The sequence below is a fragment of the Tursiops truncatus genome, chromosome 6 (genome assembly GCF_011762595.2).
Source record: "Tursiops truncatus isolate mTurTru1 chromosome 6, mTurTru1.mat.Y, whole genome shotgun sequence".
Lineage (NCBI taxonomy): Eukaryota > Metazoa > Chordata > Mammalia > Artiodactyla > Delphinidae > Tursiops > Tursiops truncatus.
In genome coordinates, this window is record NC_047039.1 from 73,599,987 (window position 1) to 73,620,859 (window position 20,873).

Consider the following 20,873-nt stretch of genomic DNA (forward strand, 5'->3'; position numbering starts at 1 on the left):
CTGCCATTCTTTTAAGGGCAAACCAGGAACAAGAATTAAAGTCATCCTGTATTATTAGAACAAGTCACAGGAAATGGGTCAGCTCTTTAGGACAAGAAGAAAATTGCATTTGCCATCTGCGGAAAGAACCTGTAATATAATGAAGGCGTTCTGAAAGGTGCAGTTCCTAAAATATCAATTCTCGTGGCAAGAACGTATCATTGTGTCTTTACCTTAAAAAATAAACTAACCAAAGAACCCTCTCAGACTGACTGGGTATAAAGCAAGCAAAGGCTGCTGCTAATGCCACCCTCCCTGACTATCTGGGATAGAAACACAATTAGAAAGAGATGCTTTAAAGCTCTCAAGTTAAGTGGGGTGAGGATGTTCAAATCATCAAATGAGGAAGATGCGCTATTGCCCAACACAGGCGCACAGCACCTTCTCCCTTTCTAGTACACGCACTGCATCCTATTTTGAAACCCAGTGTCCTGTGATAGATTACCCAGCACAGGCTCGCTAGCTTTCTGCCGGTAACCATGCACCAATCTCAAGTCCCCATCCTCTGGAAAAGGAGAATTTTACATTTTGTTTGATTACAATGTATTCTGTTTTGCAGACCAGGGTGTTACTATAGAAAGTTAATCACCTCCTCAAAGCACATTCTCAAGTGTCTTTCTTTTAATGCATTCAAGCACCCAACTTCCCCTCTCACCAGCTCACCACCACAAGATGTTTGAAAGAAGAACCAACTTGGAAGTTCCCTAAATCTTAAAGAAATGCACACACCAGAGAATCTAAGGAACCCCTCCTAGCATTTGGTTAAGGAAGCTGTGAGAGAGAATAAACGGGTGGGTAGGATTCCACAGAAGGGTCTTTTTTTGCGGGGTGGGGGACCTGCAGCAAAAAGCTGGAAGACTGAACAACGGGTGGATGAGACACTGGAGCGTTTCTCTCTAGAAACCACTGGTCAGCTGCAGTCACCAGGAAATAGGTGGAAAACGCCACCCGTCACCCCACAGCCTCTTCCCCAAATGGAAATGTAAAAAACAAACACTAAAACTGAAAAAGATGAAAAAAGTTTTTAAAATGTAAAAAAAGAAGCAAAAGAAAAATTCTACTTCGATTTTTTTACTAAGTGATGGTGATTTTAAAAGGGGGGGAGGGGCAAATTCTGGAAAGAGGCAATTAATTCATGATTTCAGTTCTCCAAAGGGAAAAAACATGAGGCCATCTCTCAGAAATACGAACATGTTTCTAAACATCACTATTCACTTCCTGTAATAGAGCCAAAAAGTCTCACTCTAGCTGTTTTTCTTTAATTTGTGGATCAATTATCGCTCCCTTCCGTGAAACTGCAGAAATACCGTGGCATTACTAACATTCTGGTTCCCGACTGCACCACAATCCATCACACACTTCCCTGAAACAGCTATTTGCTTCCAAAGCAGTCAAACTGCTCACAATCTAAGATTAATCCTGTAATAAAGGTGTGTAGAATTGTCAAATTTCAAAGGACTTGTGTAACAGTTTTCCATTCAAACTGCTGGATAAACTGCTATTGGCTTTTTAACCCGAAACAATTATGAGAACGTTCAACTGAATCATTCTCCTGAGACAATGAATGAGAAGCAGGCATGGAGACAAAGACGACCTCGCCTTTAAAACAGAATTTCTTTAACTGTGCCCCAAGTGGCCCAGAAAATGACAAAGAGGCGTGGTAAATGGAGAACAAATCAATGATACCCATTAGAAGAAAGCAAGACATTTAAATTCACTCCCTTCAACTGCTCTTTCTTCTGGGAACCCAGCTGCCCACCCTGCCCCCGCGATGCCTCCTACACCCACAAGTCCCCAGTTACTGAGTCCCCAGTTACAACAGAATGATTGTAAACTGAGCAAGACAAGGTGCTTCGCTGAGCTACAAAGAAACAACGGCCACTACCTTTGCCCTCATGGAGCTTCCACTTTAGTTAGAAACATAGGGCAAGTGGTCATTAACAGTTTCTCATAGTTAAAGGCAAAAAACGATATGCTTGCTCCAAGGAAATAATATATATCACTCAGGAGTTCAAGTTCTCAAGACCGTCTGCTCTCCCCAGTTGTGTAATCCCCGGAAAGCGTCTAGAATGGCCTTCAGATTATTTTGTCTTTTTCTTTGTATTAAGAGCCAATAGAAAAGCCAAAACCAGGAAGGATAATACTCAGAAGGACATGTCAGGCTGAGGGCATCAACTGTAAAACAACCAGAACTGTGAAAAGTGCTTGTAGTCTTTCCTGCTGGCAAATAAGAAACAGTGAGTGTCTCACGTACATTATTTTACACAGAGTAGGTGCTTAATATTTGTTCATTTGATCAGCATTCTATATACAACTGTTCTTTCTGATGGTATGTCTGGTAAAGAATTTAGAGGAAATATTTATTTTCCAAAAACTGGCAAGTGTTTGCTGAACAAATGAATTTGAAATATCTTGATAACTTTATTTTTAAATAATACTAATTTTGTTCTTAAAATTGAAACATGAGGCTCTTAACAAAATATTCTGCACTGATTTCAGAAATTATGGCTAGGTATAAAGGTCAACCCCAGAAGCTACTTAGCAAATTCAGTCTTTGGTTCTCAACACTGCAATATGGATGTTTATTTTGTTTGTAATAAAGTCCAGATTCATGACCACCTAGGATTTATGAACTCATTTGCGACAGCATGTTTAGGTCCTTTTTTTCCTTTTTACTACATGTTAGATGAGAAATCAGACAGGTTTTTTACATATCAGTAAGGTAACAAATCATAGGTGATTGTTGAACAACTTCCTATAATTTTATTAGTAACAGCTGTTCACATAAAATAGAGTTTGGGTCTGAGAATAGCTCTTTCTTTAATGTTACACCATTCGGCAGAACAAGAGAAAACATTCACTGTTTACTGTAGTCAGTTATTGCCACAGATTTAATTACCAACAATCACACATCTTACCTTCTACTGCTATTTCACACTTCCCTAGGATTAATTCTGCAGAGATCTTAACATTGCTTAAAAGTTTCCCTTTGAAAAAAAATGTCACTACCCTCCCCTTCAACCAGAAAATTAGACTTTAAATTTGCTGCTACAAATACTTGTATTTCCCTCAACCCAAAAGAGAGAGTCTGGAGAAAACACATTCTTTCCACCTTCTCAGTGAGAAAGCAATCCTAACCTTCTTAAAATGGCTTCTCTCTCTTGCAAGATGTACCCTTTGAGGTCCCTATTTTTCCTCTACAACACCCAATCCACAGTTCCATTAATAACCAAAAGAACTAATAACCTAAAAGAAAAACTAATATGAATGCTGGAATCAAAATCATCCTTGGCAAATCTCGTTCATTTCTTTTCAAGTGTAAGTTTGCCTGGATCATGAAGAAAAATGTGTTCTTTTCTGCTAAGTTTAGCATAGCACGCAGCCTCACAACTGCAGAAGCTGTTTCAGGTCCTTAAAAATTCATCTGTAATAAAAATCATAACTATATTTAATAGGCATCTCTGAAAATTGAACATAAGCCATCTCTTATAAGGTACAGCTAGGTTGTTTGATTTTTTTTAATGAAAAAGAGGCTATAAAATTTATCTGTAATAAACAAAATGGCCACTGAATTATTCTTCTGGTTCTCCTTCCTAAGCCTACCTAAAAATATGTGAACAGATACATACGGGATCACTTCACTGTTCAGTAGGGTTTTAATTTGCGCCCAAAATTCCCATAAGAAGAAACAATACGTAAGTACAAGTACGAGATTGACAGTTATATGGCAGATCTAGACAATGAATCTACGTGGTTCAATGCAAAAATCTTACTCTGAACGCCTTGTTATATAGTCAGAGCTACAGTTTTGGTTTTTATGAGGGATGCTGCCACTTCACTCTTCAGATACAAACTATAAGTACTTTGTTTCCAAAAAAATAAAATGAAGAAAAAAAGGAAACACATCCAAACAAATCCTGACATTTAGAAACATATTCAACACTTGCAAAGCTAAAAAAGTAGCAGAAAGAAAACCAGCTGGTCTTAAAGCAGCCTCATAAACACTGTATTATGGTATTTCCAGGGAGCTTCTGTTATTAGGGCTGCTCAGAAGGAAGCTTTCCTTCTGCGGCTCTGAGGAGCCATCCTAGAGAGCCACTAACCTCTAGGTTAATTCGGGCATCAACATCCTCATCCTTCCCCTAGCAACTCTACAGAGGGGTAACGGGGTGGGTGCTTTTACCGAGACCTGCATGCATGAGCTCTCCACACAGTCTAACTCTGTCAGAGCACTTCCAGCCTTCCAGGTTTCTTCTGCTCTGTAACTGTTCAGTTTTCAGTACAAATGTACATCGCTCAAATTAAAAACGTTCTTTCTGCAATTCTTAAAATTTAATCGTTGCGGTTCTCCTCATGTAACTATATATAGGTAAATTGTAAAAATCTGTTCGCTCACCACCTGTACTCTAGAGAATTTAAAAATTCACTCTGTTGAGTGTATCATGGGGAAAAGTATATGGCAAAAAAGATGAGAGGGTTAAACTAGCTTCTATACAAAAAAAAATAATCAAGACATGGTATGGTTTCTTTTTTTTTTTCCTGTAAACTTTCATATTTTAAGTGTGACTGTTATCATTCCCAAATGCACCCAGCACAGAACTGTAATACATGGTTCAATATGTGATGTAACATCTTACATTAACACTTCCTATCCTGGAATGCATTTGTATTTAATTGGCTCAAAGAGTTACATATAATTTTTTTAAAAGATCATGATTTTCTCTGCCACAGAATAAAAACATTACATTTCCCCATGTCTCTATAATGTCTGCATTGCTTTATGGTCCCAATTTCTATTAGGAGGGTTACAAATAAGTTTACTTACTCAACAAATACTTATTGAGACCATTCTATGAATTAGAGATTGTGCCAGAAGCTGGGATTTAATAGTGAACAATAATAGAATCAGTCCTCAGTCCCTACTCTCCTAAGCTTCCAGTCTAGAATAGAAAGAAAATCTCCAATCACATATGTAATTCAGTTAGAAGAGGAAGAACATATATTCTTTCATCTAAAACGGGCTTAAACTTTGCCTCTTCAATAGGTGGAATCCAATCAATAAAAAAAGGTTTGCTAAATTTTTCTATCAGATGACTAAGATCTGAAGAGTAAAGATTTCTAAAACATGTAAAGTAAGAACAGGTTAATGGAGGGAAAAAATGTGTCTTCAAGGAACTGAAAATTTCAACATGAATATCCTTGACCGGAAGCAGGCATTCAAGGCCACTTGTTTTATACAGACTTAAAGACACATTATATTAAATAGTGTGACCTATGTACCACCAAATAATTAGTTAATATTTGTAAGTATTAATTAAAGGAAACAATGTGCATTACATCTAGGAAGTATATAAAAACTTAAAATATTCTCTTTGCATATCTATGTAGAAAACAAACAGTTTTCTTTGAGGTGTCTAAGAAAATAAACACTATATAAATGAATTTAGAAAATGAATAAAGAAAACAAGAATTCAGAATTTAATATGCTATTTTATGGTAGTAGGTGTCTGGGTTCGTTTTTTAAAAACAATAAATATCAAAATGTATAAGTACTGTAGAATTTGGAACATATCGGCATAATTGCTGGATAGGTATCAAGGCAGCCCAAATTTTACTGCCATACTTTCATCTAGGCAGGTAACCACTATTTTCGCTTTCTAATTTCTCCGTAGTATAAAATTAACTAATTAATTTTATATTTTGCAAGGGGCCCCTGCCAAATAAATCCATTAAAATGGTGTCACACGTTGAACTACAATTTACTTTGAAAATAATTTTACACTGAATTGCACTTAAATATAAGGGTGATTCCTCAATTTAAATAAAGTAGTTAAAAATACTGGTAAACCTTTTGATGGGCATCATTTACATGAATGAACACTGAGTGCAAAGCAGCATCAAAGCAGCACATCATCAGGCACTGCTCAGAAGGAAACCCTCCCCAATACCTTCCCTGGTTCAAATCAACCATCACTTCTCTCCGGGACTCAAAAATCACAAGCACACACACAAATCTACAATTAGTATATGGCACTGACTATATAAATCGTGTAGGTACTGCAGTAGTTATGTTACAAAAGCAACATACCTAGAACATGAAGCTGTAGCAAATCTTACATGATGTCTAGGGATTGAGTTTCTAACAAAAAGTTGTATAGTTTTAAAATGCTAATAAATGTAGATGTTAAACTGATGTCATATTTTTCTACCACTTCTAATAGGCCATACTTAGGGGCTGGGGTGGGGCTGTATTTAATCCTACTCGAAAATCTAATAAGAAGGGGAGAAAAAAAGTTCTCCACACCACCATTTTAGCAGTAAACTGTTTTAATTTTTTTCCTCATAAAATTATCTCCCAGTTCATTTTTTAAAGCAAAGTATGTTTGTTTGTTTGTTTGTTTAAAAAAGCACAATATGTTACTTAAGTCCAGTCTGTAATTAAGTGTCCATCTACGGGCATTTTTCCCAAAGTCCTCCTCCTAGACATTCAAACCTAGGCCCTCAGACAGACAAATCCCCTGAGCTCTAACTCACAGCTGCTAGGAACCCAGAGCTGCCACATTTCAGGCAATGGGGTTGGCCTGAGAGACCTCAAATGCCCTATTCACAGCTAAACAGAAACAAATAAAGACTGTACACAGGGCAAAAGAAAACAAAAAAACATCCTTAAGTCTCTCTAAAACACACGCTTTTCCCCTTAATCATGCATTAAACTCCATACATTTCTCTTGCCCCCTCTATTTTCTTCTCAATCTTGAGAATTCAGAAAGCATTCAACTACACCTTTTCAGCCATTAGAAGTAGCTCAAAATGAGAACAAAAAATAAAAAATAAAAAGATCTTCTTTTTCCAATTGCAGTTTTCCCCTTCCCTGGCTTCATTCCCTGAAGTCCACCCCTCTTATCCAGGGTTTGCCTTCTGTTCTTTATAAACATGTGCACATTTACCTAATCTGGTTTCAAAATGAAGACATTAAGCAGGGCATGTGAGTTAACCATTTGTAACTATTTGTAATCACTGGATTTTGTTCCTTCTTGTAAATGACCCAGTACATAAGCAGTTCAGTCCCAAAGGCAATTGGTTCCTCGAACCAGGAGATGGAAAGTTCAAGATAAGAAAGAAAATGCATGCTTCTCAAATCAGAATTGACAATATTTTCTTCCAGAAATGTCTGAGAAGTCTATTCATCATACACGCAAATATCCAGAACACGAGTGCAGACATTTTTCAGGCCTGTTACTGCAAAGCCGTTTGTTCTTCCTACCACAATAGCTCAGAGTTATGTCGCGCTGGCCTGAACGTTGATTCTGAACATTCTCTCAGAGATAATAATGAATAAAATTCCTAGTTCAGAAATGGCATTTTCTTGCTAACTTAATGTTAAGACAGAATGTTGGGTTATTTTGTAGAGATTAAAGGGAAATTTTTGCTGTTCACTTCCCGTTTTCCTTCTAGCCCAGATTCCAAAGATATTAAAATGCTGTCCGCTTTAAACAAAAGGTTTCTATTTGCTTCCATGAGAGTAATTGAGGCTGTACTGGTAACTATTGTGAATTCAGGCCTACATCTGGGTTGCCTCATTAAACAAAAGATACCCATCGCTGTCAACAACCATACAGCACAACCCTCCCATATCCCTCATCTTTATCTGGAAGGAATGGTGGAGAAACACGCCTGTCACCATTAAGAAACTCTTCTGGGTCCCTCCTTTTGGTGGTCTGGTGGTTAGAGAACAGCACTCGTGTGACACATTTGGGCTTGCCTCCCCGCCCCGCGAAAACACAAGCCCGCTTTCTTCGGAGAGCCAACCACTCGGCTCCCTCCTCATCGCTCCTCGGAGAACCCAGTCGCGAGTCAGCCCACCGTTCTACCATTCGCTCCCGACCCCAGAAAGCACTGATAATGGATGCACACAGGCCACCCCACCGGACGCCATCCCCCAACGTGGCTCCGCTCGCCACCCTCGGGCCACACATACGCACAGCTCCCCACTCCACCACCCCACGGGGCGCCGCGGCCACGACACTGGAAGTTCAACCCCCCTGCCCACCTTCCCACCCCCGCGCCTCTCCCCGAAGCAATGTGTCATTGAGCAAATTGCAGAAGCACCGCAGACAAATGCGCACCCCCGAGTGCACAGCCCTTAGGGATACCGAAAGGCACAAGCCGAGGCCCTGAGCAGAGCAACCCCGACCCCTCTACGCGCGCGCGCGTCTCTGTGTACGCGCGCGCGCGCCCAAGAGGGTGCGGGTAGGGGCCGGGGACGCGCCCGGGGAGGGCAGGGGCGAGCCGCGGGCGGCCGGGGGCCGGGGCCACGGTCCCGGGGGGCTGAGGGTGGTGGGTAGGGGGCGCAGGTCCGGCGGGAGGGCCCGCGGCGGCCGGCTCCGGCTGTACTCACCGAGCAGCAGCAGCTTGAGCTCCCGGCGGGCGTCCCGCTTGTCCCTGCGGAGCTGCCGCTCAATCTCGTCGTTGATCCGCCGGGCTTCCTTAGCCTCCTCGCTCAGGCAGCACGCCATGATGGACTCCAGAGTCATTCTTCCAAAGTGCCTCCGCTGCAGCCCCGCCGGCACCCCCTGCTCACACGCGCGCACACACACCCTCCCGCCCTCGCTCCCCCGAGGCAGCGGTGGCCGCCGAGCCCCCGCCGCCCGGGCGCGCGTCCGGGATGAGCTCGGGGAACCGCCGCGGGGGCCGCGGCCAGGGCAGGGGCCACTAGGTGGGCCGGGGGTGCGGCGGGAGCTGGCGGCTCGAGCCGCCGGGAGGAGCGAGGCGGACGCGGGAGGCGGCCGCGGGCACTGGCTCGGGGGGCGCACTGGGGAAGGCCGCCGCGCCCGGCCTCGCTCAGACGCCCGCGCCTCCTTCCCCGGGAACGGGCGGCCCGCCTCGCCCCCCGCGCCGCCGCCGCCGCCGCCGCGGCTCCCCTAAGCCGTGCGCCCGGCGGCGAGAGCACATCCACCGGGGCGTCCCCGCAGCGAGCGACCGCCGACGGCTCCCTGCGCCCGGCGCGCTCGCTCCTCGCCGCCGCCTGACAACGGCTCCCGGGCGCCCTCGGCCCTGCCCGCGCCCACCGCCCGGCTCGCGCGCAAACCCGACTCGCCGGCCCGCCCGCCCGGCCGCCGCGCGCTCCTTCGCCTCCGCCTCCGCCTCCGCCAGACGCCCACCCCCGGCCCGGATTGCCTGCCGCGGAGCGGCTGCTCAGTGCTCGCCCTCCCCCTCGCCACACACACACATTTTCTTCTTTCTCTGAACTGGAGCACAGATCCGGGAGGGAGGCGGCGGCGGCGGCGGCGGCAGAAGGAGGAGGAGGAGGAGGGAGGGGATGGGCGTGGGAGGAGGCGAGCGGGAGGCGGAGCCGCCGGCCCCTCCTGAAAGGTTTTCCTGGGCTCGCAGCCGCCGCGGCGCGCCTCCAAGTGCGGCTCTCCCCTCGCTAGCGCAGGTCCCGCTCCCGCGCCCTAGGTCTGGCCCACCGGCTCAGCGGTCACGGCCACCCCCGGCGGGGGGCGGGGCCGGGTCGCTGAGGCGCAGCCGGGGCCGCCGCCAACCTGCAGCTGCCGGTTGGCCGCCCGGGCGTGGTAAAGCGGGAATATGGCGGCCTCCGCCCGCCAGCTGCCCACTGGCCCCGGAACGCGGCCGCGGCTCCTCCGAAAAGGAGGGGATCTCGGCCCAGTAAGCCCCCAGCACTGGCCGGCGCCGTGAACACCCTGTCCGGCTCCCCCGAAGACGGCCTCGGCGCTCCCGCCCCCGGCTCCGGGGCAGCGCGGATCAGCTCCGCCGGGCGGCTCTTGCCCAGTTCGGTGTTCTTTCCCGTTCCTATTTCTAAAACGCCATTTGGTTAGAAAGTATCTCGCGTCACCTCTGACCCCAGTTCTGTCGTAGCAAATAAGATACACTCAATCGTGGAGTGTGACTGGAGAAGAGAAGGAACTGTCGCTGTCTAGCGGAGGGAGGACGGGGGAGATTTAACAGGAGAAACTGGCCACAAAGTAACTGGAGATAGAAATCTAAATCCTGAGCAGAAAAATGAAGCGGCCCAGTTTCCAAGAGTCTCCTGATAGCTTCCAACTTTTCATGCCATTGAAGTTGTTTTTGTTTTGTTTTTGTACAAGCTCTCCTCTTGTTTTTGAGAAAGGCACACGATGTTTAACAGACAAGTAATCGACTTTACCATTCTAGACCGAGATGGAATTATGACTTCTGGGAAAATGCAAAGTAATGTGAAATAAAAGAAATGGAAAGAATAAAAGAGGAAAATGGGAAAACCAGGATCGCTCCAGCAAAATGCCATTCTAGTATTTTGTTTTTCCACTTTCGATTGAGGCAGTTTACTTTAAATGTTGTCTGCTTATTTTGTTGTAACATGTGTCTGATAAATGGCCAGAAGAACTCCTTGCTCGTTCAAGTTTTATTTTATCTAATAGCTACAAGAGGTGAAACTCATACTGCTTTCTGCCTTAATGGAGGCTCAGGTCTTCAGAGTAAATTGTATCTTAAGAAGGGAATCCCTTTTTCACATTTTATGTTTTCTCTGAGATGTCTCTAGTGCAACCTCCTGATCCAGAATGTAAAGTGAGGGCATGACTCTACTATTGCTATAGGTCAAGAATGCACATAGGATTCCTGGATGATGGGTGTGCGACTGCCTTCTTTCATTTGCCATTACTTCCACCCCTTGACACACACACACACACACACACACACACACACACACACACACACCACGACTTAGATCAAACAAGTCATCCAGACATAAGATCTATATTTTAGGCTCCCCTTTTAAAAGGATATTTGGCCTAGAAAATGCAGTTATCCCTTAGTTGAATCCAAGGATGCAGAACCTGTGGATAAGGAGGGCCAACTGTAATTAAATTTCACCTTGGCCAGGAAAGCAGAAAGGACAAACTTCACCCCCTTTATGTGAACGCTGTGAAATCAAAATTTAAAATTAAGTGACTAATGAAGTTAAAGACTGAAATTCAATATGCCAAAATTTTAAATGGCTTCAAGGGAAAAACTTAATTATAAGTTTGCATCCTCTCAAATATGTCTATACATGAATTGCAGAGAGATACAAAACATCAGAAAAATAACAGAACGCTTCAAAGAAGTGTCTGGTTTCCTTGCCACGGATCCTCTGAGATTTTTGAAAATGTCTCCCAAACTATGCTATTAAGCTATCAGGTACTCCATTTTGACTGAATTGACCTAATATATTTATTTATTTTTATTTTTATTTATATATTTGTCTGTACTGGGTCTTAGTTGCGGCACACAGCATCTTTAGTTGCAGCATGTGAACTCTTAGTTGCGGCATGTGGGATCTAGTTCCCTGACCAGGGATCAAACCAGGCCCCCTGCATTAGAAGCGTGGAGTCTTAGCCACTGGACCACCAGGGAAGTCCCTGACCTACTTTTTGATGAAAAGAATTAAATTCTTTCAACACATTGTAGAACAAGAAAAGTCTGTTTTGTCACCCCTATATGCCTAGCATCAGGGACACTCCTTGGCACTTGGTAGGTATTTGAATGGATTAGACAAATCAGTAGGAGGATGTTCCTTCAAGTATTGGGAAGAAATCAGGATGTAAGGAAAACCAACACTCTACAGCAATAAAGTCATATATGAGTGTCAATACGGAAACAGGAAAATTTCAAGTCTGAGCCCAGATCTACTCAGAAACCTTTGCATATGTATCTGGAAAGCATTTGCCAAGAAAATATTCATACAACCTAAGTCAAACGAACAAAATCCATGTAGAAACTACTGAAGTTGTTGACCATGTTCTAGAAGCAAATATGCTAAATATTCAACTAAACATGGATCATGTTACAAAGTCCCAGTTCATTAAATCAACAAACTTATTCATTGCCTACCATATGTAAACAACTAAGGTGAAAATGCAAGAAGAGAGACACTAAGGTGAATAAAATATGGTCGGTCCTTGCCCTCAATAGGCTTAATGTCTTAGGGCTCTGAACAGCTATAATAAAAGAAAATGAAATCAATTTGTATTAAAGTTGGGATACAAGTAAAATATAAAGGTATAAAAAGGAAGGAATCATTCATTCTGTTCAGGAGAACTGAAGACTTCACAGGAAAGGGGACATTTGGAATGAATAGGTTTTCGATAAATATGTATCTACACCACTTAAGAGGAAATCAGCAATTTCAAATCACCCCCAAACAGACAGTGAGATGATAAACCATTTCGAGAATTCAAGGGCAATTACTAGATAATTGAAAAGCAAACCACAAAACCTTAGGAGCAGTGAACACCAGAGGAAAATGGAAAGACTATCACCTCTTCTGTGACATCCTACCTCCACTGTCATGTCATCCTGTCCTTTGGGTACTGGCAAAGAAAAACAGTCAAAGGCATAGTTCAGTCTCCAGGAGTGATCCTAGGGTCAAAGAGAGTAAAGGTCACAGCCACACTCTTGTAAAAGATGCTTGGGGGGAAGGAAAAGCCTGCACTTCTCTTGTTCCCAGAGTCACTTAGCATGGCTGCTTCACACCATGCACTGCACCACTATAATACCACTGTAATTGTCTATTTCTCTCTCTCTCTCTCTCTCTCTCTCTCTCTCTCTCTTTCCTGAGATTAGGAGCTGCTTGAGAGCAGGGACCTTGTCTTTCATAACTGTTTTCAGTGCACCCAAAAGAGTGCCTAGCCTAGAATGGATAGTAAGTGATGAATAAACACAAGAATACAAAACCTACATCAACCACAAACACACTCGCAGACTGCCTGTCCCAGGCAGTGCACTGTGCCAGATGGCTGAGGCATACAAAGCCCTTAAAGGTTTAATAATCTATTTGGGCAGGCAGTCTGCATGCATAAAACAACAATGTGAAATGAGAAGCACTGGCTGCTAAGCTACAGTATAGAGAATGAATTGCTAGAGGAGTTTGGAAGAAGGAGCAGTTAGTCAAGCCACCATGCAAAGCAACCTGAAGGAGTATGGGTAGGCACACAATGGTCACCTGAAAGATCAATTAGAAGTCAGCCTAAAACATTGCAGATCCTACAAGAGCTGGGAAAGAGCTGCTCTGGGCAGAGGTTGCTGGCACAGCAGGCTGGCCAAGGAACAAAGTGGCCTTGCTTTTGAGGAAGGCAGGCAAGCAGGCCCTGGGAGACTCAGAGAGCTATAAATGGCGCCACCTAGAGGACATTTCTCAAATCAGCAGAAATATTATGATTTTTTTGATGAAATAAAGAGGGTTTATCATGTTGAAGATGAAAAACATGAAAATAAGAATACTTTCTTCTGAAAGAGAAGATACCCACACTGCAAAGCCACCAAACAGATATTGTAGATGAAGCAGAATACCTCAGTGACATCTTTCCGTTACCACCTTTAGTAATGCATACAAGTAATCCTCTGCCTCTAATCAAATGTACCTATTTTGTGCTTATCCAAGGTTAGCATTATCACAGGCGGCATTGTACCTCACAATGTGAAGACCATCAAAGTTCCACTGCACTGGAAGGCTCTACAAGACGGGCCATATGGGAGCCATTTTTAAGCTGAGTAGACCATGTTTCAGCCAGAAAAGAATAAGCAAATGAATTAATGTGTACTAAAATCAGATAGTGAGGTATCAGATCACCGAAAATCATGATCAAAATCCTTTTTGCACCCAAATGGTCAACAATGACTTAGCTAGTATAGGAGCTTCCTTCCTGCCCCAGAGTTACTACAAGTTGGAGCCATCTGTTCCCCAAGACTCCCTGGCTATGCTGGACTCTCCTGCCTAAGACCAAGGCTGCAAACTCGGTGGTCTCTGAGCTGCAGAAGGGTTGCTTTAGACTCAACGGTGCTAATGCAAAAACTGAATTAGCTGTCAGAACTTAAACATCAAATGATTCACACAGAAATCTGGATTTTAGTTCCTGGTCAAGATCTGGCAATTCCACGCCCATATTCCCAGCTGGCAACGTTTTCCACCACCTGCTTTACTCCTCATTGCTGTAAAACCTAAACCAGTTTAAATGCCACATTATAGGAACATGCTGTACCTGTGGGTATCTCAGGAGGGCCCTGGAAGGCAGTTAGCAGAGTGAGGATTGGGTTTTAGAATTAATCAGGTAGTTGACGGAGGCAATTGATTTCCTTCCCATTCTTTGTTACCATGTTTTTAAATCAAATAATCATCTATCCCATTACACTCATCTCCCTTTGATGATTTCTTATGCAAACCTCAATAATGACGCAGATCTTTGTCTATTTTGTTCACTCCTGAACCCAGCACCTAGAACAGGGCCTGGGATGTAGTATCAATAGATTCTTAATAAACATTTGTTGAATGAATGAAAAAGAGACCCTCCAGTCAAAGAGGCCACATATTGGCCCCGTGGCAGTCTGCCGATTTTTCCTTAGCCAGATGGTGCCCACCAAAGCTTGGCTCCCTCTGTAAAACATTCCTTGGCCCTGTGCTTCAAAATCTTGCCTCAAATGGGTTCGCCAAGGAAAATTAGCCACACTAGGGTATCAAGAAAGCTGAAGATGAAACATTGTTGTTCAAACCCAGATGGAAACATGTATTAATTCCATGTAAATCAATTTTATAGGAAAGTTGATATTCCTATCACAAATTCATTTCCAGTCATGAGCATGTTATATATTGGAGATCATGACACAATATATAGTCAAAGTTGTTAATTACTCAATGTGTGATAAATTAATGAAACACAGTACACGTTGATGAAAAATACATAATTAAAGTATCTGTTGTGCTGCCTTCTCAGTAATTGAAATGGTCTTAATCATAACCTTTCAATTAGTTACTATCCTTGTAAATTAGTTACTATCCTTGTAAATTTAGTTACTATCAATTAGTTACTATCCTTGTAAATTTTTCAATCTGCCATTCTGAATTTTACCAAGATGTTGGGAAGCTAATGGCTTTTCAGTCTTAAATAGGAATATAAAATATCTCTTCCAGACCACAAAATTAGATATAAAGGTATCTCTCTTGTTCATTTTTCCTTTCTTTTTCTATCTCTTAAGCCTACCAAAATCTATTTGAGCCACAAAAATTTCCAAAGGCCTCTTCCAAATTTGTCAGGGTACTTCCATCTTTCCATCCTTATACAAATTCCCTTTTTGTGGGTCTGGGTGGTCAAATTTTTTAAAATTATAGTTGATTTACAATGTCGTCTTAGTTTTAGGTATACAGCAAAGTGATTCAGATATATATATATATATATTCTTTTTCAGATTATAGATTTTCCATTATAGGTTATTAATATTACAAGATATTAAATATAGTTCCCTGTGCTATACAGTAGGTCCTTGTGTATCTATTTCATATATAGTACTGTGTATCTGTTAATCTCAGACTCCTAATTTATCCCTCCCCACCCTTTCCCCTTTGGTAACCATAAGTTTGTCTTCTATGTCTGTGAGTCTATTTCTGTTTTGTAAATAAGTTCATTTGTATCATTTTTTTTAGATTCCACATATAAGTGATATCATATGTTATTTGTCTTTCTCTATCTGACTCACTTCACTTACTAAGTAATCCCTAGGTCCATCCATGTTGCTGCAAATGGCATTATTTCATTCTTTTTTATGGCTAATATTCCATTGTGTGTGTTTATATATATATATATATATATATATATATATATATATATATATATATATATATGCTATGAAGTTTGGGGTGCATGTATCTTTTTGAATTAAAGTTTTCTCTGGATATATGCCCAGAAGTGGGATTGCAGGAACATCCATACTGTTTTCCATAGTGGCTGCACAAATTTACATTCCCACCAAAAGTGTAGGAGGGTTCGCTTCTCTCTGCACCCTCTCCAGCATTTGGTATTTGTAGACTTTTTAGATGATGGCCATTCTGACTGGTGTGAGGTGATACCTCACTGTAGTTCTGATTTGCATTTCTCTAATAATTAGTGACGTTGAGCATCTTTTCATGTGCCTGTTGGCCATCTGTATGTTTTCTTTGGAGAAATGTCTATTTAGGTCTTCTGCCCATTTTTCCACTGGGTTGTGGTTTTTTTTGTTGTTATTGAATTGTAGGAGCTGTCTGTATATTTTGGAAATTAATCTCCTGTTGGTCTCATCATTTGCAAACATTTTCTCCCAGTCCATAGGATGTCTTTTTGTTTTGTTTATGGTTTCCTTTGCTGTGCAAAAGCTTATAAGTTTGATTAGGCCCCACTGGCCTTATACAAATTCTTAAGAGCTGATTTGGGTTAAGTACTTTCAACTGTATGGAATGGGACCTAGGATAGAGTGAAGTGAGGAGATTTTGTTCGCTGGAGGCTCCAATATGGCTTGGCAGAGAACTACTGGTGATCCTCCCTTTATTAAAAAAAATTTTTTTTTAATGTAGAATCTTTCTTTTTAATTTAAAGTACTTATTAATATGTTTATTTTAAATTTTTATAATTTGTTCTTCATGGATTTTTGTATTAATTTTTTTAAATATTGACTTAAGTATTATGTATCTTGATTGCTGAGGTATTTGGTGCTGTCTTAAATTTTGCACCCAAGACAAATGCCTCACTTGCCTTACCCTATCCTGGCCCTGGTATGGAAGTTATACATGAATTGGCATACAAGTGGAGAATTTGTCACTCCAGGGAAGGCGTGAGCTGTGGAAGATTATCTATTCTTTACAACTTAAAAATATCCATGATTTCTGCCTGTGGAATTGGAACCAAAAAACTGGGTTGAAAAGCCACTGATTGTCCAAATGGAAGAAGTAGAAGCTTCCACAGCCTCCACTAAAACACATGGTATCAGGAAAATCAAATACCCCAAAATGATGAGAAAATGCAGAAAATATCATATATTTTAGGTTCACTATTTGGCTTACATTAAAAAGTGAAGATTGTAGAATGAGAGCTAAGAAGCCATGTGATCTAGGGAGTTTCTTTTAAATCCAGGAATCATGTCTTAAAAATAAAGCATACTGGAGAGCCAATCTATAAATCTATAAATAAGCCAATCCACTGATGGGGGGTGGGGGGCGTGTGACATGGAACGCCCACACTTCTTCCTCTTTCCTCTTCCCTCAGGCCATTTTCAAAACCTCTGAGCTAATCCAACTGGCACATTTTACAACAGGGTCATACCTAGCGGGTCTATAAATGGATCCAGGTTCTCCAGCCAGGAAGTGGCAAAGCAGAAGTAGTACTTGGGTTTTCTCACTCTCAGTTTTCTATTCCCTATGCCCCCTTTCTTAAGACTGAAGGAGTCTTGGAGGAAGTTGTATTTGGCCTCCAGCTTTCCTGGTCTCAGAATTTGTCATCCTTTTGGGAAGAATCTATGGTCATTTAGTCTTTTACCTATTCTCAGGAAGCCTATAACCTACTGATAATAAATCACAGCTCCCTTCCAGGAGTATTTGCATTTTCAGCGAGATCAAAGCTCCAGTTTTAAGTGTGGTTCTGACCCTTGGCTACACATTAGAATCACCTGGGGAGACTTTAAATAATACTGGATGCTGGATTCTCACCCCGAATATTTGGATTTAATTGGTCTGGGGTGGGGCTTGGTATATTTTTAGTATTTTTTAATGCCCCCAGGTATTCCGTTGTGCAGGCAAGATTGAGAACAACTGAGTTATAGTAACAAAACTAATTACATATGTGCAGGCCTCAGCCAGTAGGTAGATAATGCAGCCATAATTACCTAGTGGAGATGGGAAGTAAGGCCAGTCCTGCCTAACACAGAAGCAGTACTAGGCTCAGCGCTCACATCACCAGATCCAAGCAAGCCCCTCGTCCACCGTCTCGTTAGACCTTTAGACCTTTTTTAAAAAATTTATTTATTTAGGCCGCACTGCGTGGCTTGCGGGATCTTAGTTCCCCCACCAGTGATCGAACCCATGCCCCTGCAGTGGAAGTGCAGAGTTCTAACCATTGGAGCACCAGGGAATTCCCTTTAGAAAGTTTAAAATTTCCTTTTCCCCCTCAATTATATTCTTAAAATCTTTATCAATGTTGATTGTCCTGGGGGGTGCGGTGAGGGAGGCTCAGAAAATACAGAAAAACACATAGAAGAAAATTAATATTATCTATAATCCTACCACCCAAAGATAACCCTTGTCTACATTTTTTTTTGTTTGGTTTTGAGTCTTTTCTATTCAGGTGGATAGACATGAAATTATTTGCAAGTTAAAATCATAGTGGACATACCATGTATTTATTTTTTAATTTGTATAGTCATATGGAAAAGTGCTCAAATAGAACAAAATTTTACACAAGAAGTGAATCTCCCCTCCTACTGCCAACCCACCTCTCACCTCCTCAGAGGCAGCCAGTGTTACTAGTTCTGTGGCAGACTTCCAGAAATATCTATAGCTATATCTTCTAGTTACAAAAATGCTTGCATACTGTACAACCTCTTCTGTAATTTGCTTTTCCTACAGTACCTCTCAGAGATAGGTCCATGACCTGCACTTTTCTTTTTGACACTGCATAGTTTTCCAGTGCAGATTCCCCACAATTTCTTAACCAGTACATTACTGGTGAGTATTTGTTTCCAGTGTTGTGCTATTTTTCTAATAAATATTTATGTATTTAGTTATTTGCTCTTCCCCTGAATTTTTTTCATTTATTAAATGTGCTTCAAAAATTATGCTAATGGCTACTGGGTATTCCATTGTGTGAATTTATAATAATCCTTTTCAAATAACACTGAACTGTTAGACATCTATGCTGTTTCCAATTCTTTATCATTACGAATGATGATGCAATGAACAATCCTTGTATATAAATCTTTGTATCTCCATGTCCCTAGAGTAAATGAAACAGAGTATAATTATTGGTCCAAAGGACACACTCTCCTTAAGGCTTTTGATGTATAGTGACAAGTTGTTCTCCAGAAAGTTCATAGCAACTTCTACCAGTAATATATAAAAAGTACCATTTCCCCACCTTTTTTAAACCACAAGTACTGATTGTAAAATTATGGAATTGGCTCATTCCTGGGCATACATCCAGAAAAGACAAAAACTCTTAATTCGAAAAGATACATGCACCCTAATGCTCATAGCAGCACTATTTACAATAGCCAAGACACGGAAACAACCCAAGTGCCATCAACAGACAATTGGTTTAAGAAGATGTGGTGGTGGTGGTGGCGGCGGTGGCGGCGGCGGCGGCGGCGGTGGTGTGTGTGTGTGTGTGATGGAACATTACTCAGCCATAAAAAAGAATGAAATAATACCATTTGCAGCAACATGGATAAACCTAGAGAATATCATACTAAGTGAAATAAGTCAGACAGACAAAGACAAATATTATATGATATCACTTATACGTGAAATCTAAAACATAATACAAATGAATCTGTATATAAAACCGAAATAGACTCACAGACATAGAAAACAAACTTATGGTTAGCAAAGGGGAAAGGAAGCAGGGAAGAGACAAATTAGGAGTATGGAATTAACAGATACGAACTACTGTACATAAAATAGATAAGCAACAAGGATTTACTGTATAGCACAGGGAGCTATATTCAATATCTTGTAATAACCTATAATGGAAAAGTGATCTGAAAAAATATATATATATAACTGAATCACCTTGACATATACCTGAAACTAATACAATATTGTAAATCAACTATACTTTATGAAACAACTATACTTTAATAATAAAAAACGTTTTAGAATGGAAAATAAAACTATGGGATTGATTTGGGGTCAAAAATTTTTTGTCTAAATGTAATCTTTCTTCATCATTTTGAACTACTCTGAGGCTTTAATAATTTCAGAGATTTGTATAGACATATGCGTCTATCTAATCACGACAAACACTATTTCAACTGAATAATAAGCCATGTAGATACTAAGTCTTAAAAAGTTAAAAGCCATTTTATTTTAGGGAGTTCAAATAAAACCCACCATTCAGAGAAAAGTCTACTTGGTAGTACATCCAAAATAGTCCAGGTTCTATCCCAAATCCACCAGATCCCTAGTTTGGATACATGTTGAGCTTGTTCTTTATATATTTCCAAAACTTCATTCTGAAGATGCAAAACACCCTTTTAACTCTTTGCATCTAGGGGTATAGCTTACCCAAAGCAAATAAAACTTCTACGGGCTAAGCCTTCCCTTTCATTCACAAGGAGTCCAAGGGAAGGATCAGTGTGTTTAACTTCATGAGGATTAGACCTCAACGGTGACATTTTGCAGGGATCAAGGAAAGGATGTTACCAAATAGTCAGGGAAATAATGCTCCCCAGAAAGACGGGAAGTCCTATTTAATATCTACCTAGGCTACCTATTTAATAGGCTACATGCTACACATGTGCTACTGTATTTGTAGGGAAAATCTCCAAATAAAGTACACTTTAATTGATTTTAAAAGCTAAGAGCCAGATTAAGTGAGGGTAAAGCAATTTCACAGGAAACCTTTCAACCATTCAGTGCTTAAATCTTTTTCAAGTCATCACACATCACTTCTCTTGGACTCTATGTCCTGCCAAGTGATTAACATCTGAAGGTCTGGAATCACTCAAATGCACCTAAATTATAGTTAGAATTTACCTGAAGTACATGCCTTGCAAGATTTTTTAGGTGAGCCTGCCTGGAGAATTTTGAGGCATGTGGTAGAATGTCAATGAGATGGCAGATTGCTCAGATGCCTGTTGTTGGCTCTGAAATACCACCTAAACCATGCCATTGTGCCAAAGGTATTTATTTCAGTGTATATCTTTCCATAGGGGTGGGTGCAAGGCTGCCAGTTCCACTAACTGCATTTCCAGGACTACAGAGTCTAAATTTCTTCAAGGCAGGAATAGAAAAAGAAAGGTTATCTGTGGATTCCAGAATCATCCTCTTCTCTTAGTTGATC

The 20,873-nt window shown here is 41.5% G+C and overlaps 1 protein-coding gene across 1 annotated transcript in view; it reads right to left on the minus strand.

Annotated features, from left to right (window-relative positions):
• Positions 1 to 8,713, minus strand: part of LOC101318960 (guanine nucleotide-binding protein G(q) subunit alpha) — a 288,466-nt gene extending 279,753 nt beyond the window's left edge. Inside the window, exon 1 of the mRNA XM_019934638.3 lies at positions 8,438 to 8,713. Within this exon, the coding sequence (XP_019790197.1) occupies positions 8,438 to 8,573 (136 nt within the window). The 5' untranslated portion in view covers positions 8,574 to 8,713. The remainder of the gene's footprint in view (positions 1 to 8,437) is intronic.
• Positions 8,714 to 20,873: the final 12,160 nt, after the last annotated feature.